Source organism: Taudactylus pleione, unplaced genomic scaffold (assembly GCF_031769625.1).
Source record: "Taudactylus pleione unplaced genomic scaffold, aTauple2 ptg000665l, whole genome shotgun sequence".
Taxonomy (NCBI): domain Eukaryota; kingdom Metazoa; phylum Chordata; class Amphibia; order Anura; family Myobatrachidae; genus Taudactylus; species Taudactylus pleione.
In genome coordinates, this window is record NW_028285067.1 from 349380 (window position 1) to 373347 (window position 23968).

General features: G+C 45.1%; 1 protein-coding gene across 1 annotated transcript; it reads left to right on the plus strand.

The window, feature by feature from the left end:
* Nucleotides 1–3303: 3303 nt before the first annotated feature.
* LOC148478285 (transketolase-like protein 2) lies at nt 3304–23582 on the plus strand. The gene is made up of 14 exons (XM_088455671.1): nt 3304–3504; nt 6882–6999; nt 9854–9967; nt 11049–11146; nt 12780–12971; nt 14762–14889; nt 14990–15183; nt 16304–16468; nt 17666–17822; nt 19623–19753; nt 19857–19940; nt 20041–20137; nt 21732–21851; nt 23171–23582. The coding sequence occupies exons 1-14, from the start codon at nt 3398–3400 to the stop codon at nt 23341–23343; spliced, it is 1878 nt and encodes a 625-aa protein (XP_088311797.1). The 5' UTR covers nt 3304–3397; the 3' UTR covers nt 23344–23582.
* Nucleotides 23583–23968: the final 386 nt, after the last annotated feature.

The following is a 23968-nucleotide window of genomic DNA, read 5'->3' on the forward strand; positions in this document are numbered from 1 at the left end:
AAGATCAGGGGGCTCAGGATTTGTAAACCCCTGATATTTCGACCACTGCCCAGCACCCATAGCATGAGCAGTACTTCTGTGCCTGGGAAAACGGCGTGACGCCATTTTCCCGAAGACCCGCGCATGCGCAGCAGGTTCTGGAACTAAGCCAATATCTACTTCACTGCGGGACCACAGGAGAGAGGAGGGGGCTAGTGTTCCCGCTAGGCTGTTTTAGCGGGGCGCGGCGCCCTGCCCTCCTTCTGGAGGGCAAAAAGCACCCTGCCCTCCAGGAGGAGGGCAAAAAGCGCCCTGCCCTAACAGCCTGCGGGAGCCGTTCTCACCCGCGGGACGCAGTGTCCCGCGGGTGGACAAACATGCGGTGATCCAGTCACCGCCGGAGAATAGACGCCGGGCGCATGCGCCCGGCATCTATTCTCCCTTTCTGCAGCGCTTGGGGGCTGCCCGGCATGTCCGTAAGCGCCGGGCACGCCCCCAAGTATGACGAAAAGGGGATGCGTCTTATAGACACGCCCCCTTTTCATAACCACGCCCCCTTTTCGGGCGCGCGCACAAGATTGCCCTCTCTAGCTCCGGCGCCCTGCCTGCCGCCGGAGCTAGAGGGAACACTAGGGGGCCCACAGTGAATCTGCACACAGGCCCCTCCTCTCTTAAAACACCCCTGGTTGTGACGTCAGACGTCCTTTCTCCAACTTGGATCTAGCAACAACCCTGCACTGAGGACCTCATTCAGAGCCGCTCGCAAAATGCGAGCGCTCGCTCTGAATGAGGGCGGCCGCTTCTATGGTCAGAGCCGGCCGCTCGCTAGGCTGTGGGTGACCACCCACAGCTTTAGCAAGCGGCCAGGTTGATGGTCTCGATGGTCAAGACCATCGCTACCATCGGGGCTTGCGACGAGACCCTTGTGGTAGGGTCTCATCTACCGCAAGCCCCAGTGAGCTTTCGGCTCTATTAGAGCCGAAAGCTCACCACTGACATCACGAGTGATGTCAGTGGGAACGCCTCCTTTTGTGTAGCTACCCCTCGCCCCGCCTACAAAACGGGGCGAGCTGTCGAGCACCATTGACAGCCGCCCCATTTGTAGTGAGTCCCGGAGTGAGAGAATTTCTCTCTCACTCCGGGGCTTGCAAACGCGCAGTGCGGCCGCTGCGCGTGCGCAGGGCCTCAACATCGACCCACTTGCAAGCGCATAGGCGCTTGTGAGCGGGTCTGAATGATACCCTCAGTGTGCCCCTGGCTCCTCTGTCAAAGGTTGGGGGAGGGGGAGGGCAAGTCGCCCCGTTACCTCCCTTTTCTGGCACCTATGAATATGATAAAAAAGACAGTGAGTGCCATTGGGAAGCACAAAGAACATTTTAATGCACCTTTCATTTGTTTTTATTTTTTCGACCTCACTCATTTTCAATTTATCTTGAGTTTCTGAAACCTAGAAAACATGTTTAGTGATTTACTAAACTGATCTTTCATAGGTTTATATTATCGCTGAAAAAGAAGTGATTTCAATACTTTCTTCCCCTGGAAAGATGTCTCCTTTATAGATTCCACAATTAGGAAATTGACTTGTAAATAACAGAAATAAAATAGCAATTTTAACACCGTACCTGTGTATGGACCTGTAGCAGATCTCCCATATATATCACTTTTCTAGCGCAGTTTAGGAAAAACTAGTTCATCTGTTTGCAACGGACAACAAAACACTTTTCCTTTGAGACGGCTTTCAAGGCTCCAGTGTTACATATGTAATCAGATTAGGTAATAATAAATAGCATGTAATAAATAGCAAACTAGTCCTGATAAAAATGTCCACACTGATTGTATGATTGTACTGTAGTTGTAGTCTAATCACATTTCATGTCAATATTAAATCTGTACAGTGCAGTATGGCACTGAAGATACCAGTGGATAAAAGCCAAGCTCTCAGTTGTAACCAGAGGAATGCTCAGCAACCACTGTGCCAACTATGCCGGGCACTCCCAAACCCCACATAGTGACAGCTTTGGCATGGGATGAATGAAACATAATCTTGGACACAGAAATCACACTTCCCATTTGGCAATATCAAATCCCTGAAGCGTGAATGGATATGTGTCATACATACACTCTCTTTAAAATTCCAAGCCATAGTGCCAACATGTTATGATGCCAATGCCTCTTCATTTACAGTTTACATAACTTATGTTATAAATAGCAAATTTACTGTAAACGTGTAGTAATATTATGTGTTTAGGCATGAATCGTACATACTGTACACACAGATTCATTGTACTTACTTTTTTTGACAGCTGATTATAATTATATTACAGCATACTCTCCCGGACGTTGCGGGAGGCTCCCGAATTATTGGGGTAGCCTCCCCCTCGCACCCCCGGAAGAGCGTCCGTATATCTCTCGCATCCCATCTACTTTTTGAAGTGGGCAGGATGGGGAGGTAATTACCAGGAATTGCGGCTGCGTATGGAGGGGGCGGGGATAAGTGTTGCGAAAACACGAATGTTGACGTAATCAGGGCCGGCTCCAGGGGTCGGAGCACCCTGTGCCAGCCCTCTCCAGTGCGTCCTATCTTCGTGCACGACCGAAAAGTTGGGCATGGCCTAATTACCATACAGCACGCCCCCTACGTGACATTATTAGGAGGCATGCCTCACTAGCTGGGATTCCCCAAGTCCTCCCCATCACCGAATGGATGCCCAGAGTCTCTGGGGTCCGGCAGTGGGGGCCCCCAACTTCTCGATTTGACTACCCGTGGGCCACTTCGGCCCACGGGTGGAACAGCGGGACAGTGCTGTCCCGCTGAAATCGGGATGTTGGGGAGGGGGTGCGCCCTCTATGGTTGTCGCCCCTGTGCGACCGCACAGGCCGAACACCCCTAGAGCCGGCCCTGGATGTAATATAGCGGGCTTATTTTACACCACAGCGGACAATTTGTGGCACCTTAAAAATATAAATAACAATGAGCGACCCATTACTAGCTGCAGAGCGCACACATATTTACAATTACACCAATAATAATAATACAAAATAATTTAAAAAAAGACCATTAAACTAGTATTTTTCTCAATGAAAGTGCAAATGTTTCCCTAAGATCATAACACACACATATATCAGTGAGTATTGGGGACACTGGTAGCAGCAGCAGCAGCTCTGTGCAGGGTGATGATGGAGTGATCAGGGGGCACCAGCAGCACACGTTCCCCCCATAGTACACACACTATAGACGACACTGCCCTCCTCCTCCCCCCCATACAGCCAGTGTGTGAGATCATTTCCTCCTGTAGGGGGCGGGCGGCGGCAGTGTATAAGGCCGGCGGCCCAGTCAGTGTGTGACAGACTTTGGAAGCAGCGCTGCACACGCAGTATATTACACAGGGTGGGAGGAGAGCCGCATCACACCTCCAGCATGGACACCTACCAGAAGCCCGAGGACAAGGACCTGCAGGCCCTCAGGGACCAGGCCAACCGGCTTAGGATCCACTCCATCAGGGCGACGTGTGCCTCAAACTCGGGGTGAGTGAGTGTATGGGGGTTCGCGATTATCTGCAGGGCATAGGAAATAGCTGGAGCCCCCCACGTGGTTCTGATCATGGGCAGCCAAGTTCAATGTCACCGGTGCAGGACCTCCTCCTGTGCCAACTCTCCTGTACCCCAGCCTTTGTCAGACTAGTACCCGACCGTGCAGGTGCTGGTTTAAAGTCCCTTGTCCGCCATGTGACTTGCCCTCTGTCTGCTTCCACCATACCCACTCCCCGCCATACTCCCCATCCTACCCCCTCCCGTCCCCGCCTTACAGCTATCTACAATGTGTTTTGTTAATAGGAATCTGACATTTTTATATGGCTGCATTGTGTGTGGTGGTTTTTTTTTTTTTTTAATGACTTTCTTTAAATGATCTCGACCCCCCACCCCCCCCCCCCCCCTTAAAGTTTTCTAGTTTTATTTCCCTTTTTAATATGCCCATCTCAGACAAAACAGCACAAGAGGCTTTAAAAAAAAAAATTCAAAATAAAAGAAAAAGTTGGTCTGGGACCTAGATACCTGATTATCTATAGCAGGGGTCAGGGGACTTTTTTTTTACCTTTTTACCCCAAAATCTATTTAGCTATGCCGATGTTACCACCTTGATATGGAAGGAAATCATGTAGTAGTGCCCCCATATAATGCCCCTGTAGTGCCGTTTGTACAAAAAAAACAAAACTTTCCTTCATCCTGCTGCCGACCTGTCCGCCCGGCTGCTCCTCGGAACTATGGCGTCTCTCCCATAGTGCGCATGGAGGAAGCTGGAGTTCAGAAGAGAACTCCAGCCTCTGGCTAACGCGGCGCTGCAGGGAAGGAGCCGGGCACCTGCTGGTAATAACATCTTAGCGGGCGTCTGGGTTAGAGCCTCCCTGTGGCACTGCCAGGCATGCATATGAATCATTCTATATTCTAGAATGATTCATATGCATGCCCGGCTGTCTGTCTATTACCTGTAGGAATTTAATTTTTACCCTTGTTCCCTGACCACTGATCTATAGGCCTCAGCTGGTGACATGTGAGTGCTGTATGTAGGATGTATGAGATGGTGACACTGGTCCCTGTCTGTTTGCAGTCTTCTCTCTCAGCATGTCATTCATGTTTCCTAGGCTATAGGATCTCACTATAAATGCCTTAAATCTTCATCCTTGTAACTTTCTGTCTGTAAGGGATATGAGATTACATAGACATAGAATGATACAAGTCCAATATTTGGGCTTCTTGTGCATTGAAGAGCAGGCAATCTAATGTAATGCTTGCAGCTGCTAGATCACACATTTATCTGTACTGATGAATGTTTAGTCAGCTATATGTGCTATCATTTTAATGCTTTGACTGTTCCTCAGGTCTGTTACCATAGTGGGCTGTAAACCTCACTGTATAATCTCTTTGCATGCTGTGTTTTCTGAAATAGTAACATACATTAGCAGCTAGGCTGGTTACTGCTTGGTACATGGCCAGCTTTCCATGACTATCTTATCAGGTACCACCACTAGTTAACCCATAGCCCAACCCTGCCAGTCATTTGCCTAATCTCTGTAATGTGTAAAATAATAGGCTAGGAGACGATGATCCCATTATCAGAAGGACTTTAACAGTAGGAGACTTTAACCTTTAGGTCCTTCCCACTGTCCATAGGGCCCTCTTTTCAAATGACCATGGATTTCAAAGAGAACTAGCAAATCTGAACAAACAAGTGATAATTTAACTTACAAAGTGCATTGCACTCCAGGCAGAATGTTAAATATTCTCCACCTGCTTTGTTAGGTAGGTGAATGGGGAGACTGCTTAAGCACTTAATTGGCTAAGGGCTGGTACGCACTAGACCAGAGGTTCCCAAAGTCCACTATTACAGTCCATGTTTTAGGGATATCCAAGCTTGAGCCCAGATGGTTAAATCAAATGGATTGAGGTACTAATTAAGTCACCTGTGCTCAAGCATGGATATCCCTAAAATGTGGACTTTGGGAACCTCTGCACTAGACTATGTATGGTGTGTACCAACCTCATAAGTGACAGCACCCGGCAAGTGCATACACACTTGCCGATGCCGCTAACTGTCGCCTGTTGGACTTGCATGTCCGACGGGCAATGTTGCACGGGAGCGCACAAAGACTTAACATTTACATACTAGACGATCCAGCTGGATCGGACAATAGATCTAGTGTGTACCTGGCATAATGTTTTTCCAAAAACTGCTTAAACAATTTTTTTTTGTTTTGAAACACCGTATAATCTAAATATAGTGATGGCAATTGACAGCTGTACCATCAGTGGCTGATGGCTTTAAACCATCAATGGATCTGTGCATGCACAGACCGCAGCCACTGGGCTTGCGCTGCTGATGTTTCTTTACATTGGGGCTGCCATTGATGGCAAGTGTGGCTATATATATATATATTTTTTTTTTTTTATTTATTTCGTATACTACGCATGAACTTGAAAATTAAACTAAATAGAATAATTGGCCATCCCTAATCGGTGGCCTGAGTTGATGGTCTTGATCAATACAGGATCACCATAATCAAAAGTGGTGGCTTTCTCAAAATTATAATATTTGAATACATGGATCCCCCTGATGTATCAATCAAGATGACTGGGCGAAAGAGGCACTACTATGTTTGTAGTTCCCTGGCGTCTGCTCCCCTGCAGCTGCTGGGTATACACTGGGGGGCAGTGGTGGATTTTCAGATGTGACCAGGTAAAGGAAAGCCCAGCCTGATGTGGTTGCATCTGATGTGACCACACCAGGCAAGTGGTTAACTTGTATTTAAAAAAAAAAAAAAAAAGTGCTCAAAATTGCAATGAGGACACCAATGGGCTGATTTAATTAATAGCTACTTACCAGGAATGAAATGAGCTGTCCCATTACTTTTCTCTTCCTCTAGCTAATCTGCATTAAGTTGATGCAGGTCTCATTTGGACTCAACGCAGCTTTTAATTTGCAGAGTAGGTAAAAAGTAGGGAATCATTTGGCCGTGGTTTCCGGTGGCGGTGTGTCGCGCCACCCTCTCTGCAGCAAGTGTACGGGCAGACATATCACTGGTACACCCTGTCCAATGCGCACTCAATTGATCTGCCAATATATTTGCCTGTGCATCCAGCATAACTCTAATGTCCAACTGTCTGCAACACGATTCTGCATTGCTCTTCCTTCTTTAAAACGTTTCTCTGTATTTACCCACTGGATGAGGTCAGGCATCCCCCAGTGCAGCAGCATACCTGTGGCAAGCAGTACCATCTACACCACTTGCGCAGGACCTACAATCTCTCAAGAAAGATCTTCTTTAAAACATGTCTGTCTTTCAGGTACTAAGCCTTGTATGTAACTACTCATGCTGAATCTGTACTCGTTCTGCCCCTTGTGACAGGCATCCCACATCCTGCTGCAGTGCTGCCGAAATCTTGTCTGTCCTCTTCTTCAACACCATGAAATACGATGCGGCTGACCCCGGCAATTTCAACAATGACCGTTTTGTACTCTCAAAGGTGAGGATGGTGTTGCAGTCTGAGATACAATCCTAGCACTGCTCTCAGTACTTGCCTGTCCAGTGGTGTCTATCTCCTCTGTCATCCTCTCCTGTGTTGCTGCTGGCGATGGGTTAAGGTGCGTACACACTGGGCGATAAAGTGGACGACTGAACGATATCGTTATCGTTCAGTCGTCCACTTTATCGTCCATTTTTAACCCCAAAACGATGAACGATAACGACGCGGGTCGTTCATCATCATCGTTCATCGGGCTGACATGCAGGCCAACCTGACTATCTCGTCAGGTTGCTGCATGTCAGGGAATGGGGGAGAGAGCCCGGCGCTGAATGATATCGTTAATGATATCGTTCAGCGGCTGTGCTCAATGTCATGAACGACAGGGAGCATATCGTGTAGTGCATATGCACCATTAGTCATATGGTTGGCAGTCTTCCTCATATGCGTATAGTGCTTCAGCCTGGTAGGAGTGGGGACTTTGCTGCCAGCACAATCCATAGGTGGTATCTTCACTAAAGCAGCGTAGCTTACTGCTGTTTGGTAACTAATAACCACATTACCTTCCCCATATTGGAGTATGGGGAAACCAGGACGAGGGACTGCCAGAGAGATCATTGATTTCATGGTGGAAATCCCTTTGTTAAATTACAATATACTGTGATAACCTCTTTATCTGTTGAAATGAGGAAAGCCTAACGCCTGCTTTGGTATAACAAGGAGTCTCTGCTGGGCTTGTTTCTGGCTTTTCTAATAAGCTACAAAAAAAATTACTTTTGTAGTAGATTTCTGACTTTTGAACTACTTGTGTATGAAGCCAGTGGGAGATTGCTTATTATGGGGTCTATTTTTATTTACGAAGCCTTGGATGAAGATAAAGCGCCAGCCAATCGGCTCCTGTCATGTCACAGGCTGTTTGAAAAATGACAGGAGCTGGTTGGCTGGTACTTTATCTCCATTCACTTTCTCCATCCAAGGCTTAGTAAATAGACCCCTATGTCTTTTTAGTGTCCTCAAACACCGATTTACCATGTTTACATTATTTTAACCTGTCTCACTATGACTTGTACCTTTCTGGCAACATCCCCACCACACCTTGTTTTGTTGGACAGTAGGGTGGAATGTAGCCTCTAAGCAGTTGTATGACTGTCTAGTGAAGCAATATGTGCAGTCATTTATTAGTTTTATAGAAACTATCCCTAACAGTTGAGGTTTAAGAGTGACATCTTAGGATTAGTCTGGCTTTCCTATAATGTAGTGCTGCCACACTGATTATAAGGCCAGTAAATGGTGCCCTAAAAGGACTCTATGCCGCCCCAGCTCAAATGTAAGTGTTCGTGAAACTATAAAGCTGTTCAGCATTTCAGGGCTGCATGCAAAAGTATCCAGTATTTACTCTGCATGCAAAACAGATGTATTTGCAGCCCTAACATTGCTGCACAGTTTATCCAGGGGGGGAGGGGGTGGGGGGGTGTCTTCTTCTCTCTCCTCTCATGTCCGATTTGGCCCCATATGCCTTTAGGAACTCAGGAGCTGATTCAGACCCGCTCACTCCCAGCATATGCAAATCTAACGCACGCCCAGCAAGGCAGGCGATCATACGGCAAGGCATTAGCACGCCCACTATGTCTTGGCGTGCGATCATTTTGTGAATGAAGATGCCCACCAGACATTCATAAGATGCCCACTTGCACACGTCATCTCCTGGAAGTGCATGAAAACATTGATACATTGAGCACCATCAGATGTGATTGAGGTTGACTATACCTTGCTGCAATCACTTCAGTGTGAAATACAACCAGGTGACGTGTACTACGACGCTGCCTGTTAATTATGCACGCCTCTGAAACTGTGTTAAAATACTCTGGCACACCTGCATTCGAACCTCCACTCCCCTGTTTTTAGTGACCTGCCCTTGTTATCACCCACAAACGGACTCTCCTGTCACTCATTCAACTGGGCTGTCTATGCTGGGCGAGCGCTTCACGATCTTTCGCAGAGGTTAACTCACACGCATTGCGATGCATGCACCGATTGCAAATATCGGCCAGCTACGAGCGATCGCTTCCCAGCGAGCGGGTCTGAATCAGCTCCTCAGTCTTCTGCCTGCAAACTAATGGTGTGTACACACGTAGCGATTAGCCAGCGATACGATATATGGCTGATCGTCATGCATCCTCCCTGGTGTGCTGGATGATTGATATCGAACGCCCAGCACACCGCATACTTGCCGGCGACTCTAGCGATTGCTTTTCCCTATAGTAACTTGCTCAATATCGAGCAAGTTGACTGGCATGTGCGGCCGATGGATGATATCACTATCGTCCATACATGGCCGCGCATTGCCGGTCGATGGTAAGTTGGTATGGTTTTTTTTTTTTTTTTTTTAATGAGCGGTTTGAACGATATCGTTAAAATTGTTCTTTAAAATCACTGTGTGTACACACCATAACTCCGACTTGGTGATTGATGTATAAAGTAAACTCTATAAAATGATGGGTAGTAGCTGATTGCTAGGAGCCACTTCACTGTTTGCTGCTTGATAAGTCGCCCTCTGTTTTATGTCTAAATACTCTGTCATCTGAGCATTCCACATTTCAGTGATTTAAGATTTAAATCCAAGTAGTGTAGATTGTTTTCCCTACGTGGCAAATACAGCACAGGCCTGTCCTTCTGTCTTTCGTTTGGATTCTCTATTGAGACAGATATGCTCTGGTCTTAGGCGTGGTGGACGGACAATGCAGCAGCTTGCTACAGAATGCAAATCTGATTATTTTTTTATTTTTTTTCATGTCATGTTCTTTTAGACCTAACAAAAATGGATTGTTCTGTGACTGATGGTTTCCCCCTCCTCTAGGGTCATGCGGCCCCCATCCTGTATGCAGCATGGACAGAAGCCGGCTATATCAAGGAATCGGAACTTCTCAACTTGAGGAAAATTGACTGCGACCTGGAGGGCCACCCTACCCCGGTAATCTTCCTACACCTATTGTTAGAGGGTGTATATATGGGTATATCCGTGTGTTGCACTTGTCTTTGTACAGTGGCAGTGGCCATGTTGTGGACTGAGGCCCTGAGTCATTACAGATCGCAACATTGTACACAGATCGACCGTTGGTGCTCACTGCGCATGCACCGAAGTGCACGTGAGTTAGCTTTGCAATCGCACGGCATTCACCTACTCAGAAAAGAATCCATTGCAGAGTGAGGGGCAGGCTGTGAGCATTTGGGGGTGGGGAGGGGTTGGGGAAACGCAGGCCTGTCTGTCTGAACGCCATTGCCTGGGCCTGCATAAATGAGCCACTGCGGCAGCATGTGCAGCTAGAGTACTCTCTGCGTGTGACTAGGTTGGCAATGCCCGAGTAAGGTCTGACCCGTTGTGCGTGAGGGGCTGATCTTACTCTGTGTATACGCAGGACTGCAAGGTGTTACGGGTGTTGGATAGCAGTAATGTGCATCGCTGTGCGACAACATTGCGTTCATTAGCCTTTTTGCAGTGGGACTGCATGCGTAATCGCAGCCTGCAATAGCAATCTGTAGTGACACAGGCCCTGAATCTGTATTCCTGAGAATGCAGACTATAACTTCACTAGTAAACAACATCAAGGTACATTGTTACTAGTGTGCTGGTCAGACCTATTCAACTCTTAAGCTGCATACACACACACGATTTAACGATTTTATTAACTATTTTCTGTCAGATAATCTGTCAGATTTTTTTTTAACGTGTAATGAACGATTTTTTGAACTACAATTCTTGTAACTTCCCTTAATGAAAATCGTTCAGTTGGTCAGTCAGAATGAACTACAAACTGGAACGCGCATGAATGATAATCGTTCATTGTTATAATAACTCAAAAACTGAACGCTTGTTTTCAACGATTGTAGGATAACGACGTCGTTTTAGTTAAATCGTTCAAAAAATCGTTACGTGTATGCACCTTAAACTGCAGTACAAGTAAAACCTTGTATGGAGAACATGGCTGAATAACCTGTGCTGCACCTAGTGTAAGCCGTGTAAGGGAACTTATACAGTATTTTTCCATCTGCAGAAACTGGCCTTTGTGGACGTTGCCACTGGCTCATTAGGACAAGGTCTGGGCGCCTCCTGTGGCATGGCTTACACTGGGAAATACTTTGACAAAGCCAGGTAAGGACTTCCAGCCCACTGTTAATGCATTTCGTAATTGCTAACTAATGACTGAAAAATGCATTCAAGTTAGGATGAGTTCTTCTGTGGTCACTCACCATTGCTAGAACATATCTGCTTTGACCTGTCCTAGACTGTAGCAACATTCTCGTGCAACTTTTATTACATTGGGTAGTATTTGGAAGAGCAGCACACTACAACCTATAGCTATTCATGAATAAAAAGGCACTTGTGTCCTGTGTGTATATGTAACATTCCTGTGTGTGTAATTGATGCAGTGCTGCATGTTCTTCTGTAAAGTAGAACTTGAATAAAAAATCATTGCACATTCCCACCAACTCAGTAGAACACAATTTCTATTTGGTACTAATGTGGTACCCCAAATAAAGTTTGTTAATGTGAATAACACAGGTCTGATACCTGTAGAATATGAAGACTTTGACACCAACCTTCAGTAGCACACTAGTTATTCCTCTTCTCCACACAACAGACAAGTTTATTGCATAACCAGGGAGAGATGTGAAGATTTGCTTTTATTTCTGTACTGTCGGCAATGTTAAAGATGCAAAATGACAGAAGCTTTTCACAGTAATAAACCATAAAATCAATTTCTAGGAGAATGACACCTCAGAGATGAGCTGTCTAACACAACTCAATCTCATTAGTAGAACACACCTGAATGTATAGGTTAAACTGTTCACACAAATAGTGCTATAAATATGTATACTTCAGTACGCTTGACACTAACTTGAACTGTTTTACTTGGCAATGGGAAGATTACTACAGTCCTACAGAACTAACATGGACTATGCAGTCTGTACCCCCCCCCCCCACCTGCCACATGCAAGTAGTTCTGCTGGACACTGGTGCAAATGACTTTTTAAATGGGTCCTTTACATGTAGCCAGGCTGCTGACATTCAAAGTAAGCTGAGGGCACTAGTGGGCCCTTTTATACTGAAATGGAAACCGTGCAACAGACTATCTGTAAGTTAATGTCTGCTCACTAGCAAATGCAGATACACTGGTGTGATCTCACCACATTTGACAAGCAAAGACTGTATGTGACTGTCTCCTAGTTGGCATACAGCAGACACTTTTTTTTCTGTTGTGGCACCACCTGTCCCAGGCAGACTATTTTTCATCTGCTTGTCTGTAGCGTATTACAAAGTCTCTGCCTCATGGGGAGATGTATCAAGTCTTGGAGAGAGATGAAACAACCAATCAGCCTGTCATTTCAGCCGGTCAATGTCTCCACTTTCTCTTTCCAATGCTTGATGCACTTCCCCCAAAGCCTACTTTTCAATGCATGAGGAGAGATTTTTTTTTTTTTTTTTTTTAAATAAATAAATAAAATCTCTATAAACTGCCAGTAGGGGAATATATGGCGCTGTAAAATGTGTGGAAAAGTGCCGCTATGTGGATAATTAAGGCAACCAAACTTCACCTTTATTTTTCTTTGTAAAAACTGACCTGAGACCAGTGTGGCTGTAACCACGGTCTGAGGCTGGGGCACTCATCCTGCCATGTCTGATTTAGATGGGCTGCTAGGTGATGTGGGAGAAATGTAATACATGAGATCACTGCTATGTTCCTTCCTGTTTCCATGCTCTGCCACGTCCTGTCTCTTTGCAGTTACCGTGTGTATTGTCTCCTGGGTGACGGGGAGTCCTCTGAAGGAGCCGTGTGGGAAGCCATGGCGTTTGGGTCCCACTACAAGCTGGATAACCTGGTTGCTGTTTTCGATGTCAATCGATTGGGTCAGAGTGAGGCGGCTCCGCTTCAGCACCAGACTGATGTATACAAGAAGAGATGCGAAGCTTTTGGGTAAATACTATGATGCTCTCTGCAGTTAGGTTTATGGTCCTTTAATCACGTTACTAACACTGCACTTTTGGGGGGGTGGATGTTGCCGTTACTGTCTCGCTGCACATATGACTTTGCTTTAAATAAAAATAAATGAAGTTTATACAAATGATGTGGTGTAATTGATCTGTGCATAAACCTAAAGTTAGTGGATAAATCAATGATATTAAGCCAACCTATGTATGGCTGCATTGGAAGATTATTTGACATGTCTCAAAAGGTATATGTCTCTCCTATGGTCCAACAGGCCTAGCCTCGGAGCGTATAGCAGCGTATACCTGGCTGTATGCACCAGTCACTTGTGGAAGATTTCCAAAGGGCAATGCAAGGAGGAATCAATGTTGTGGTGGGGGGATGACTACAAATTAGCTGCGATGTTCCGTATATTGCGGGATATCCGGGGCAGGGAGACATTGCTAGTGCTGGCCTGCATCCCATAGAGCAGCCACCAGGAAACTAGCAATTACACCATACCATTATGCGCAGCTGCAGGCTCAGTCTTTGTGTAACTTACAGTATATCTTGACGTTCAGGCCTAGTGTTCTTCTAAGTCAGTGGTTCTCAGGCCTTAAGTTTTCCCAACAGGTCATGGTTTTTAAGATGTCTGGGATAATTAATGGCCCAGTGAATAGATTCACCTGGGCATGATTAAAGAAATGTACAAAACGTGACCTGCTGGTGCACTGGAGAGCCACTGCTCTAAATGACTGCTTACCAGCCTGTAGCTGTAGCCTCATCTTACCACATGAGGGCGCTGTTATCAGGATTTCAGACTTCACGATAGAGCAAACTGATATCCTACTGCAACAGCTGACAATAAATGCAGAGATCTTGTAACTTTTTTTTATTTTTCTCCACCTGATTTAACTCTGTGTAGTGACACTTAATTTCCTTTAATTCATGCTTCACTTGAACAGTATTTGTGGATCATTATTCCAATAGATGACCCAAAAATTAGACTCCTACCAGGGGCAGTCTGATTAGTTTGGTTCTTTGCCTTCTAGATAGACTGGGGGGGAGGGGGGAGAGCAGAACCATCATCCGCTTTCCCTCTTTAAAAATTAATAGGTGTTAGTGCTGAAGTTGCCAGTTCTGTGTAGGACAGATGCGATGCATGCACCTTCCTACATGGTGAAAGATATGGACAGAGGGCACTATATCTAAACTGCTGGGCTGCCTACAACACACCCAATAATGTCCTGTTTGTTGCACCTTAAGTAACTTTTTACCAAGTCGTCTGTGTCCGTGCTTCTGGAGCAGGTCTTTGGGATGACACCCCAATCTCCAAGAGTACTACTGTGCCCAATTTAGAACCCCCAGCGGTTCAGGCCTTCGTGGAATCTGTGCATGTCCAGGGATGCCAGGAACACAATCAGTGTGCTTGCATCGCTTTGCATTCTGCTTCCGTCTAGCCTCTGCTATATACTAATGCATGACTTAGTTTTAAAATGGTTCAGAAGATTGGGAATAGCACAACAAATTCTCAGGGGGAATATAAATGCCTGCGGGATGCAGGTATCTGAGTTCACCTGTTATTAAAGCGGCAGCAATTTAAAAATTAAAAATCAGTGCCTGGTTTTGCCTTTTTAAATTACTAGAATACTAAAACGGTTGCAGGGCATGTTGGGATGTGTAGTCTAACTGCTGTAAGGCCACTGTCCTAGCAGAACCAGCACACTGGAAGCACGCCTCCCATTTCTGCTGTGATCCTGCAGTTTTGCACTTCAAGTCAATGTGATGTGTGTTTGCAGGTGGAACACCTATGTAGTAGATGGGCATGATGTGGAGGAACTGTGCTATGCCCTGTGGCAGGCAGCCAGTGTGAAGGACAAACCCACAGCCATTATTGCAAAGACTTACAAAGGAAAAGGCATTTCAGGCAAGTGTCTGGAATATAGCCGGCTCATGGGAAATGAATCTCTGGTCGGTAACAGTGCTGTGATGCACTTTGTGGATTAATTTTTCCTCTTCCCTCTCAGGGGTTGAAAACCAGGATAACTGGCATGGGAAACCTATGCCCAAAGAGAAGGTTGAATCCATCATTAATGAGATCCAGAATCAGATCCAGACCAATAAGAAGCTGAGCCCTGTGCCGCCTGTAAAAGATGCTCCTGAGGTCAGCATTGCTGACATTAAGATGCCGACCCCTCCAAGTTACAAAGTTGGTGACAAGGTGAGTAATGCTACTGCAATTGTGTGTAGTTCATGGTATCTCAAAGTAATTCTACATTGGGCATAGCTGATCTTAAAACTGTGCTTGCTGGTAGTCCTTTTAATTTGAACATTTTGTGGAATGTGGTCCAAGAACCTGTGGTGATAGTGTAAAATGGAATTGTGGGCTTCAACACTATTGGTTCACCTCACAAAATGGCTTCCCCTAGTCCAGACAAACTTGTGTATATTGTAGGGTGGATACACCTTAAGTGCATCACCTCCTTATTTGACAGCATGCAAGTAAAGGCTATTTGGTCACATCTACTGTCACTTGCCATATATGATGGTAAAAATTTGTTTTGCATTCTCTAACTTCATTTCTTTCCCCAACATTGCTCTTTCGGTGCACCACATGTTCTTGAATATAGAGTTGTAGTACTGGATATTGGACAAACTGTGTTTTGTTTTGTTTTTTTTGTATTTGACTCTTAAAAATAAATGCAAATTTCACTGTAGGTTACTAATGGGAGGAATGGGTGGCACAGTGGTTAGCATTGAATCATAGCCTTGGGGTCCTATTTGTAGTGCCCACTCGCCTGAGTGAAACTTGGGGAAAATATAAAAAGGCATACTGGCAGGTTACTTTGCTTCTAACAAACCTAACTGTAGTATGTAGTGAGGGTTAGCGATATTAAAGTTCCACAACCTCATATTTTCTCTAAAGAGCAGTATAGAGTAGAGGCCAGGCCTCCCCAACACACAACTTTGTACGTGGCAAGAAAAACCACACTGAACACTAAGTATATTAACCAGCCCGTGTGCTAGCTTCTACGCTGTCACCCATCAGCTCACATGAGTCTGTGGCATGTAGGGGTTAATCAAAAACTAACCACTTGGCTTGTATAACTAAAAGCCCCCTGTAAAATCAAGTCGACCACCACAAGGACCACTTTATTTGATCCTTTTTGGATTGTATTTTAGCCTTTAAATTAGATATATCCAGGTGTCTCGTAAACCAGAGCCTCGGTTGCTGAAAGGATTATCCTACAGCTGCTTTTCCAGTGCCTATTATAGGAGTGCAGGTGTAACTTGTGGCTAAATCTCAGTGAAGACTCAAATCCGGCTTTTGTCTCTTCCAGATTGCAACACGTAAAGCTTATGGTCTTGCTCTGGCTAAACTAGGCCACGCAAACAGCAGGGTCATTGCCCTTGATGGTGATACCAAAAATTCCACTTTCTCCGACATCTTCAAGAACGAGCATCCCGACCGTTTCATCGAGTGCTTCATTGCCGAGCAGAACATGGTGAGAACAGTCGCCTCTTGTGTTAGTACTTAAAACTTTGGGGCCCTGCAGACCAGGCTTTCTGCAGCTGTTCAGTGAGTAGATCCACTGTTAAATCGCCAATATCTTAGTTATTTGTTCCTGTCCCCATTGCATTACGTAGGATGACTACTTTGCCCCTCCCCGTGTGTTTTTTGTTAAAAGGGATTGGCAGTGGTTTGCTGCCAGAGGTGACCCAGCGCTGAAATTGCAGAGTTAGATAATTTGGGTTAGATGAATTTGATCTGAACTCAGGGAATGGCCGTCTTTAAATCTACAATAGAATGATTGTAGTACTGAGGCCAGATTGAAAAGGTAGAGTAGAGGGAGTTTGTGTGTAGCTTGGCAGTGTACATCGGAAATATAGAATTACTGCGGCATAGTTGTGGCTACGGTATGAAGTGTATAATAGGAAGCACTTAAAATATAACCAGTTTCTTCAGTGTATTTATGAATACAGAAATGTCTATATATGTGCCAAAGTCTGATACACTGAATGGCATAGCTGGTCTAATGATTGGGCAATAATACGTAGGCTATCCAGTTGGCAGGTAACAGAATTGTCCCCATGATCCTTATGTACGTACTGTTTGGTGGGGAATGTAACAACTATCGGGCTTAAAAAGTTTGCTGGATCTGGTCTAAGATTATACTGGTAAAGGGGCCTATCCATTAGCGGATAAATCTGAACGATTTGTCTTTCAATTTATCTGCTAATAGGCTCTGAACGATAAAAATGCGCACTCCTGCGCCCGATAAATTGGGTCTTTTGTCTCTCCAACATGTTGGTCAATTATCGTTTAGCACTGACAGATATTAGAAATATCTGTCGCGGTAAACGACTAATGGTTTTTTTAATGAAAATGAATAGAAAAAAAATCCACTCCCAGAATGATGTCATGCAATATCGTTCGTCGTTTGCAAAAATCTGTCATGTACATGATGGATATCTGTCACAGCAGCCCCAGGAATTTTCAAAATATAAATCTCTTGTCTTGCAGAAAGATCTGCTAAGGGATAGGCCCCTTAATTGTTTTGAATCTGTTTGTTGGAAGTAAGACTGACTGGATCTAGTGGGAACCGCAGACAGTGATGAGAACAGCCCCTGTGTCTCTAGTGCAGGCACTGAGTTCTAGGCGTGTGACGTCTTTTATATCCTACTCTGGCTTTTCTTTGCAGGTGAGCGTCGCCATGGGCTGTGCGACACGTAATCGCACTGTGGCTTTTGCCAGCACGTTTGCTGCCTTCCTATCTAGGGCGTATGATCACATTCGCATGGGTGCGATTTCGCAATCAAATGTTAACCTTTGTGGTTCCCACTGCGGAGTATCTATTGGTGAGTTGTCTTTTATGTCTTTAAATGACCATATTTATGTATTTGTAGTCTGCAGATGTCCTATCTCTTATTGAATGGTAATGAGTTGGCTCTAGCGCTGGCCACAGGGTCAGTGTCACAGTTCAAAGACCCCAAAATAGAGGGTCCCAATACAATATAGTGCAAACAACTGGGAGTCACTAAAAGCATCCTGTCCCCCTACCACTGTACAGTCCTGACCCCCTGCAGGTTGCACACATTGTTTTTATAAGCAAATTACAATCTCTGCGTAAGTCTCCATATTTTTTTAAACTCCATGCTCTCTAATGCCCCTTTTACACTGAAACTGAAATCAGGGTTATTGCAGGGTTAACCCGGGCGGCTCCTTGGTGTGAAAGGGGAGAGTGTTGGATCGCCGGGTCGAGTGACCCAGCAATCCAACCCAGGTAACTAGCAGGGTCTAATACAGGAGTAACCCGTGACGCCCTGCTGTGAGAACAGCGCACTCCGGGTCATGATGACCTGAAGTGCGCTGCTAGCCAGCCGATTGGTCCGGCTTCAGTGGTGCTTGGAGATGACGTCATCTCCAAGCGTCCACTTTCACGACGGCAAAGCCGGGTCTCTGCAGACCCGACTGCGGCTAAATTCCGGGTCTGATCCGGATAGGAACCTTGTTCCAACTCCGGGTCAGACCCGGAATTTTGGTGGAAAAGGAGTATAAGTAATTCCTTCAATTCCAGTGCAAAAGTTACTTTACCTTAGGTCACAACATGAAACTTGAGTATAGGGAACATTTTAAAGATAAAACAAGATGTAACTACTTCAAATAAGGTCTATATATATATATTTACAAATCTAGACTTGCAATTTGGTAACAAACCAGTGTGTCTTCATTTATAGTGTCTTGTGTTTTTTTTTTGTGTGTGTGTGTGTGTGTGTGTGTGTGTGTGTGTGTAAAGGCCCCCATACATCAGATGGATTGCAGCAATCGTGCAATTTGCAATCGATTTGTGTATAAAAATCTTTCCCTTTTTCAATCAATTGTGGCAATCGATTGATTGTACCACTGGCATGTATATAGATTGCACACAGGTCCCCTCCTGTTAAAACACCCCCTGGATTGTACTTTAAAAAGGGCATAAGTGGGTGTTGACCTGACCTGGGAAGTACTGTGAATAACTGCAGGGCAAAAATATTTGTTGCATGGACAGTATTTTAAAATATGGCTGCAACTGTTGGGCAAGGCTAAAGGTTCTGACACCCGGATAAGATGGTAGCGTCACCTGCCTCTACAAGATATCCAAACCATTCCAGGTTACTGGTCAGTATAAAGCAATTGGTCATGTGAAGCTTGATGTGCAGACAGCAATAACCTTATACTTGCCATAGGAACGGATTTCATAATTTGCATTCTAGAACCATTGGCACTGAGCAGCAGGGAATGCAGGTGGCTTCATGTATCTGGAATAAATACTTCTGTGATTTTATTTTGGAAATGGGTCTACAGCTGGGTACACACCTGGAAGACCAAGCAACCCAGAGTGGCGATGTACTGTTATCTCATCGCTGTATGCGCGGCATGATTTGCTGTACGGCGGTGCTATATATAATTACAGGTCTTATGTAAACTCTACCGCATCGTCCCATCCGATGGGAATATGCGACCACCCAGTTCATCGTACAATAAATTGGGTGGTTTTCAGGGTACATACTATACAATGGTCCTTCCGATCCATCGCAGGTGATCTATCATGTGTACCCAGCTTAAGCCTGACACATGATGCCACCTACATCTTTTAAATGAAATTTTCCTGGCTTCAGGTGAGGATGGGCCCTCTCAGATGGCTCTGGAAGATATTGCCATGTTTCGTGCTGTTCCATCCTCTACAGTCTTTTATCCCAGTGACGGCGTCTCCACAGAACATGCGGTGATTCTGGCAGCCAACACTCCGGTGAGTCTGCGATTATGGCCCGTTGATGCCTTTTTGAGATGTAGAATGTACAATTCCGTGGTTTGTGTTTGACCATTTTGGGATTCTTCCCTTTAAATCCCAGGGCATATGCTTCATCCGAACCAGCCGGCCAGACACGGAGATCATCTACTCCCCTGAAGAAAAATTCGTTATTGGCCAAGCAAAGGTAAAATCCAGTTCTATTGTCTGTACCACCCAAATTGGAGTATGACTTTGAATATATGGCAGAATCTCTCCAGACTAATTAATGCTCCTTCTCTATACAGGTTGTGCGCCAGAGTGATTCGGACAGGGTCACAGTGATCGGTGCTGGTGTCACTCTGCATGAGGCACTGGCAGCTGCTGATGAACTTTCCAAACAAGGTGAAATGACTAATTGTAACTTTTTATTCTAGAAGTCCACCACAGTGTTAGGTGCTGTGAGCCCTTCCCACCCCTGCGTCTTATCCCGTATTCCCCCCTTCTAGTAAATGGAGGTTTATATGTAATTGACTGGATACTAGCTCCAAAGCTTAAGTGAAATTATGGGTTAACTTGTGATATTACTCTGCTGCCTCTTTCTCTAGTGTATTTAAGCCTTACTAGGCAACCTTCAGCTGCAGTGGTACAACACGTCCTACAATTCTTACACTATAGATTCACAAGGTTAGCGCTGGACACACAACCCTCATTTATACTACTCATTCCCTGAGTTTGGACAACTCTGTGCCCAGCAGCTTCCGACACACTGTTGGGGACCCCTTTGCGCTGGTGGATACATACCAAGTGATTACCAAGTCCTACAATTGACTAACTGGAGCATGGTGGCCCCTCCAGCAGTGGCGGATCTAGACTTTACTTTTAGGGGGGGCGGTTGAAGAATAATACTAACTATCCTTGACAAAGGGACGGAATAGTCTCAATGTTGGTGTCACGTATGTATTTATTCTGAATACTCTCTTTTGATACTGTGTACAAGTCTCCGAGTGCCGCCGTTTGTCGGCTCGTTGGATAATTTGACCCAGAGGGCACCGAAGCTGCTGGATGGGAAGGAGTGAGTGCCAGTCTGATTTGGAGATCCCCCACACACGTCTATTTGTTTGGCATTCTGGACGAGTGTGCAAGTTAGTGTGCCTTGCTAATAAAGCATAAATAGAAGTATCCTATAGCTGTGCATGGCAACACAGCAAAAATAAGGAACTGAGGTGACACTCCTATATATGGGTGAGTTTTCCTGTGCTGCTGTACACAGCTATAGGATACCGGTGATTGGCTGTTCTGCAGTGCGCGTCCTGGGGGCCCTGGGAATTTTTAGAGCAGGAAGTGAGGGACTCGGTGTTTATCTGCCGGAGTTCCTGTTGCTGTGCCGTGGCAACCTACGCGCCTATACTGTAGATGACAGGCAGCAGCTGGATGAGCCTGTGTCTCTGTAAATAAGTAGGCGGGTCTATTGGGATTCGGGGCTTTGTCGTTCCCCCCCCTCCCCTGAATCCGCCACTGCCCTCCAGGGGAATGCAGTGGTAGGGGCCCATGCTTTGGGGTATGATCAGTTACCACTGGTAATAAGACCAGTCCCCCACAGAGGCTTGAACAGACATTAGTCCGTTTAACTAATAGTGTAACATTGTATAATTTGAGTGTGGAACCTGACAGAGTAAGGGATGGGGCCTACCAGGGATTTCCCCCCTGTACCCCGGTGGGCCAGTCTAACCCTGTGCCCTAACATAGTTTCCATGTTAGGGCATGCTAAAACAGTGGCAGGGCATGCTGGGATCTGTAGCTGGAGTGTCAAGGGTTACCTACCCCTGCTTTTATTACTGAATTTAGTCCTAATGTTCCCATGTGTCTGGTAATGTGGTGACTGATACCAGATCTCTGTGCTGTGTGCTTCTGTTACGCTTGTTTATACAGGAACACAATGGTTTACTTAGACTTCATGTCTGTCATAGATTTGGCTCACAATTAATTTCTCCTCAAGGCATCAATATCCGTGTCATTGATCCATTTACCATTAAACCTCTGGATGCAGCAACCATTCTATCCAGTGGCAGAGCTACCGGTGGACAGATAATCACTGTAGAGGACCACTACAAAGAAGGTAAAACTAGCAAAGACCACATATAACTGAATACTATAAATTTACCACTAGATGGCAGACTTGTATCACACTACGAAACACGGCCAGGCAGGATTTTCAGCTTCCACATGATGAACAAACAAAAATGGCAGCTGCTCAAATCATTCTGGCAGTATTGTTCAGGTGCATGAAAGGGAGGGGTCATACCAAGTAGAAAAAAGTCGGTTTTAATCCCCTATTGTTCCTCAGCACACTGAATTGTACCTGCAATAAATACATGAAGACTATATGGTAATAGAAATTCAGAGATATTGGTTGCATGCATTTGCAAATCCATGGGAAGCTGCTTGGCCACGTCACGGCTTCTGTTACTAGCAGTCCCTAACACTAAGGGGTTCACATCTGGGGCACAGGGCACCCCAAAAATCATCCAGCCCAGGACATCGCACGGAAAAAGGGTGACTGGTGTAAAGTATAGGTGTGTGAGAATTAAGTGTTGAAAAAGGGTTGAAATATGTGAGAAAATTACATGATTGAAAAACAGACATAAATGGTGATATGAAAAGTGACTGTGTATTAAGTGGTGATGCCCTGAAGAGGGCCAGCCAGAGTAGCCCCGGGGGCCCTACGCCCAAACACTCACCCCATAGGTAATATATTTGCCAATTAGAAGGCCTCATGATAAAGGCACAAATGTTTTCTCTTGTAAGGCCTCATGATAAATGCATCCAAATTGAGAGCCAGCTTACCTGGAAGTCACCCCTGGGAAATCAATCTAGCACTACTAGAACCAGCATGCCTCCTAATGCTGGCTCATTCATGCATCTCAAGACGAGTAAAGACAGAAAAGTAAAGTCATTAAAGCATAAATGCACTAAATAAAGTAAATACACATTTGCCCAATTGGGGTTACCCACTACCACTTTACAGGTAGAATGTTGCTTTTTGTATACAGTATGTATAGTGTTTTAAAGATGACCCTTTCCCCCCCACCCCACACACTTTATCACCTACCACATTGTCACTTCACAGCAAGCAGTGAGCCCTTGTGCAAGATGATACACTGGGGTTGTATACAATATTAAAAAATATATATTTTTTTTTTATTTTTTGTTAATATATAATCACTCTTAAAGCCAGTAGATGGCTATGTTGCTTTTAAAGCTCCCTACGTAGTCTACTGTTAAGAATAGTAAACTTTCAAGGAGTATCTAACACCTACATTGAGGTAGGGAAAATAAACCTTCATACTCTCCTCCAATCTTAATTGCTTGTATTGTGGCTATGCCATAGTGATTGGTTGTTACTAAAACTTGTTTTTTATTTTGTTTCACCACCAGGAGGCATTGGAGAGGCCGTGGCTGCCGCTGTTGCTGGAGAACCAGGGTTTATAGTTCGGAGCCTCGCTGTCCGTGGTGTTCCTCGCAGTGGGAAACCTGTAGAGTTATTGGAAATGTTTGGCATCAGCGCTAAAAATATTGTGGAAGCTGTAAAATCCACATTTGCAAATTAATCTGACCAGTAACATCCTACCTATAGAGCAGCATATTCACAAAGTACTGTAATGCAGTTTAATGTTGGCACTGAATTAATACTTCCTGTTAATATGTTCTACTGAGTTAGCCGCACACTGACACTTGCCTTTTGTGACACTCTCTGACCTCTAGGGGGTCTGTTCCATAAATCCATGTATGTCTTAATGTCTGGTTCTAACTCTTCAGCACTTGACAATAAAAACAAGACTGACAGTTGTCTGTAGTGTCTGACTTGATAAGTCTCCCGGAGGTTCTGAACGAAGTCACAGCATCTTTACCTTTTGTTAAAATAAGAATGTTCCCAAACTTTCCACCTGCTCAGGGATTGCGAGAGGAAAAAACTGCATTAAATCCTATAGAAATTAATGTGGCTTAATTTGTGCAGCTAAGTGGATAGCAAAAAACTTGTGGCCAGATGTGTTAAATTGCATTTTAGCTGCATCAAACAAGGCTATTTGAATTTGCCCCCCTTAATGTTTGCAACTTTTTTAGTTACCCATACACTTTTTGCACACTGTATGGTTTTTAGTGGTTTTACCTGGGCTGGCTAAGCAAACTGTCATGTTGCTGACTCACAACCGCTCAAGTGGAACGCCATGCTGG

Coding starts and splice junctions, on each gene's coding strand:
- LOC148478285 (XM_088455671.1), top strand. CDS start 3,398: ATGGACACCTACCAGAAGCCCGAGGACAAGGACCTGCAGGCCCTCAGG. Junction 11,147..12,779: donor AAATACTTTGACAAAGCCAG/GTAAGGACTTCC, acceptor GTCTCTTTGCAG/TTACCGTGTGTATTGTCTCC. Junction 14,890..14,989: donor CAAAGGAAAAGGCATTTCAG/GCAAGTGTCTGG, acceptor CTTCCCTCTCAG/GGGTTGAAAACCAGGATAAC.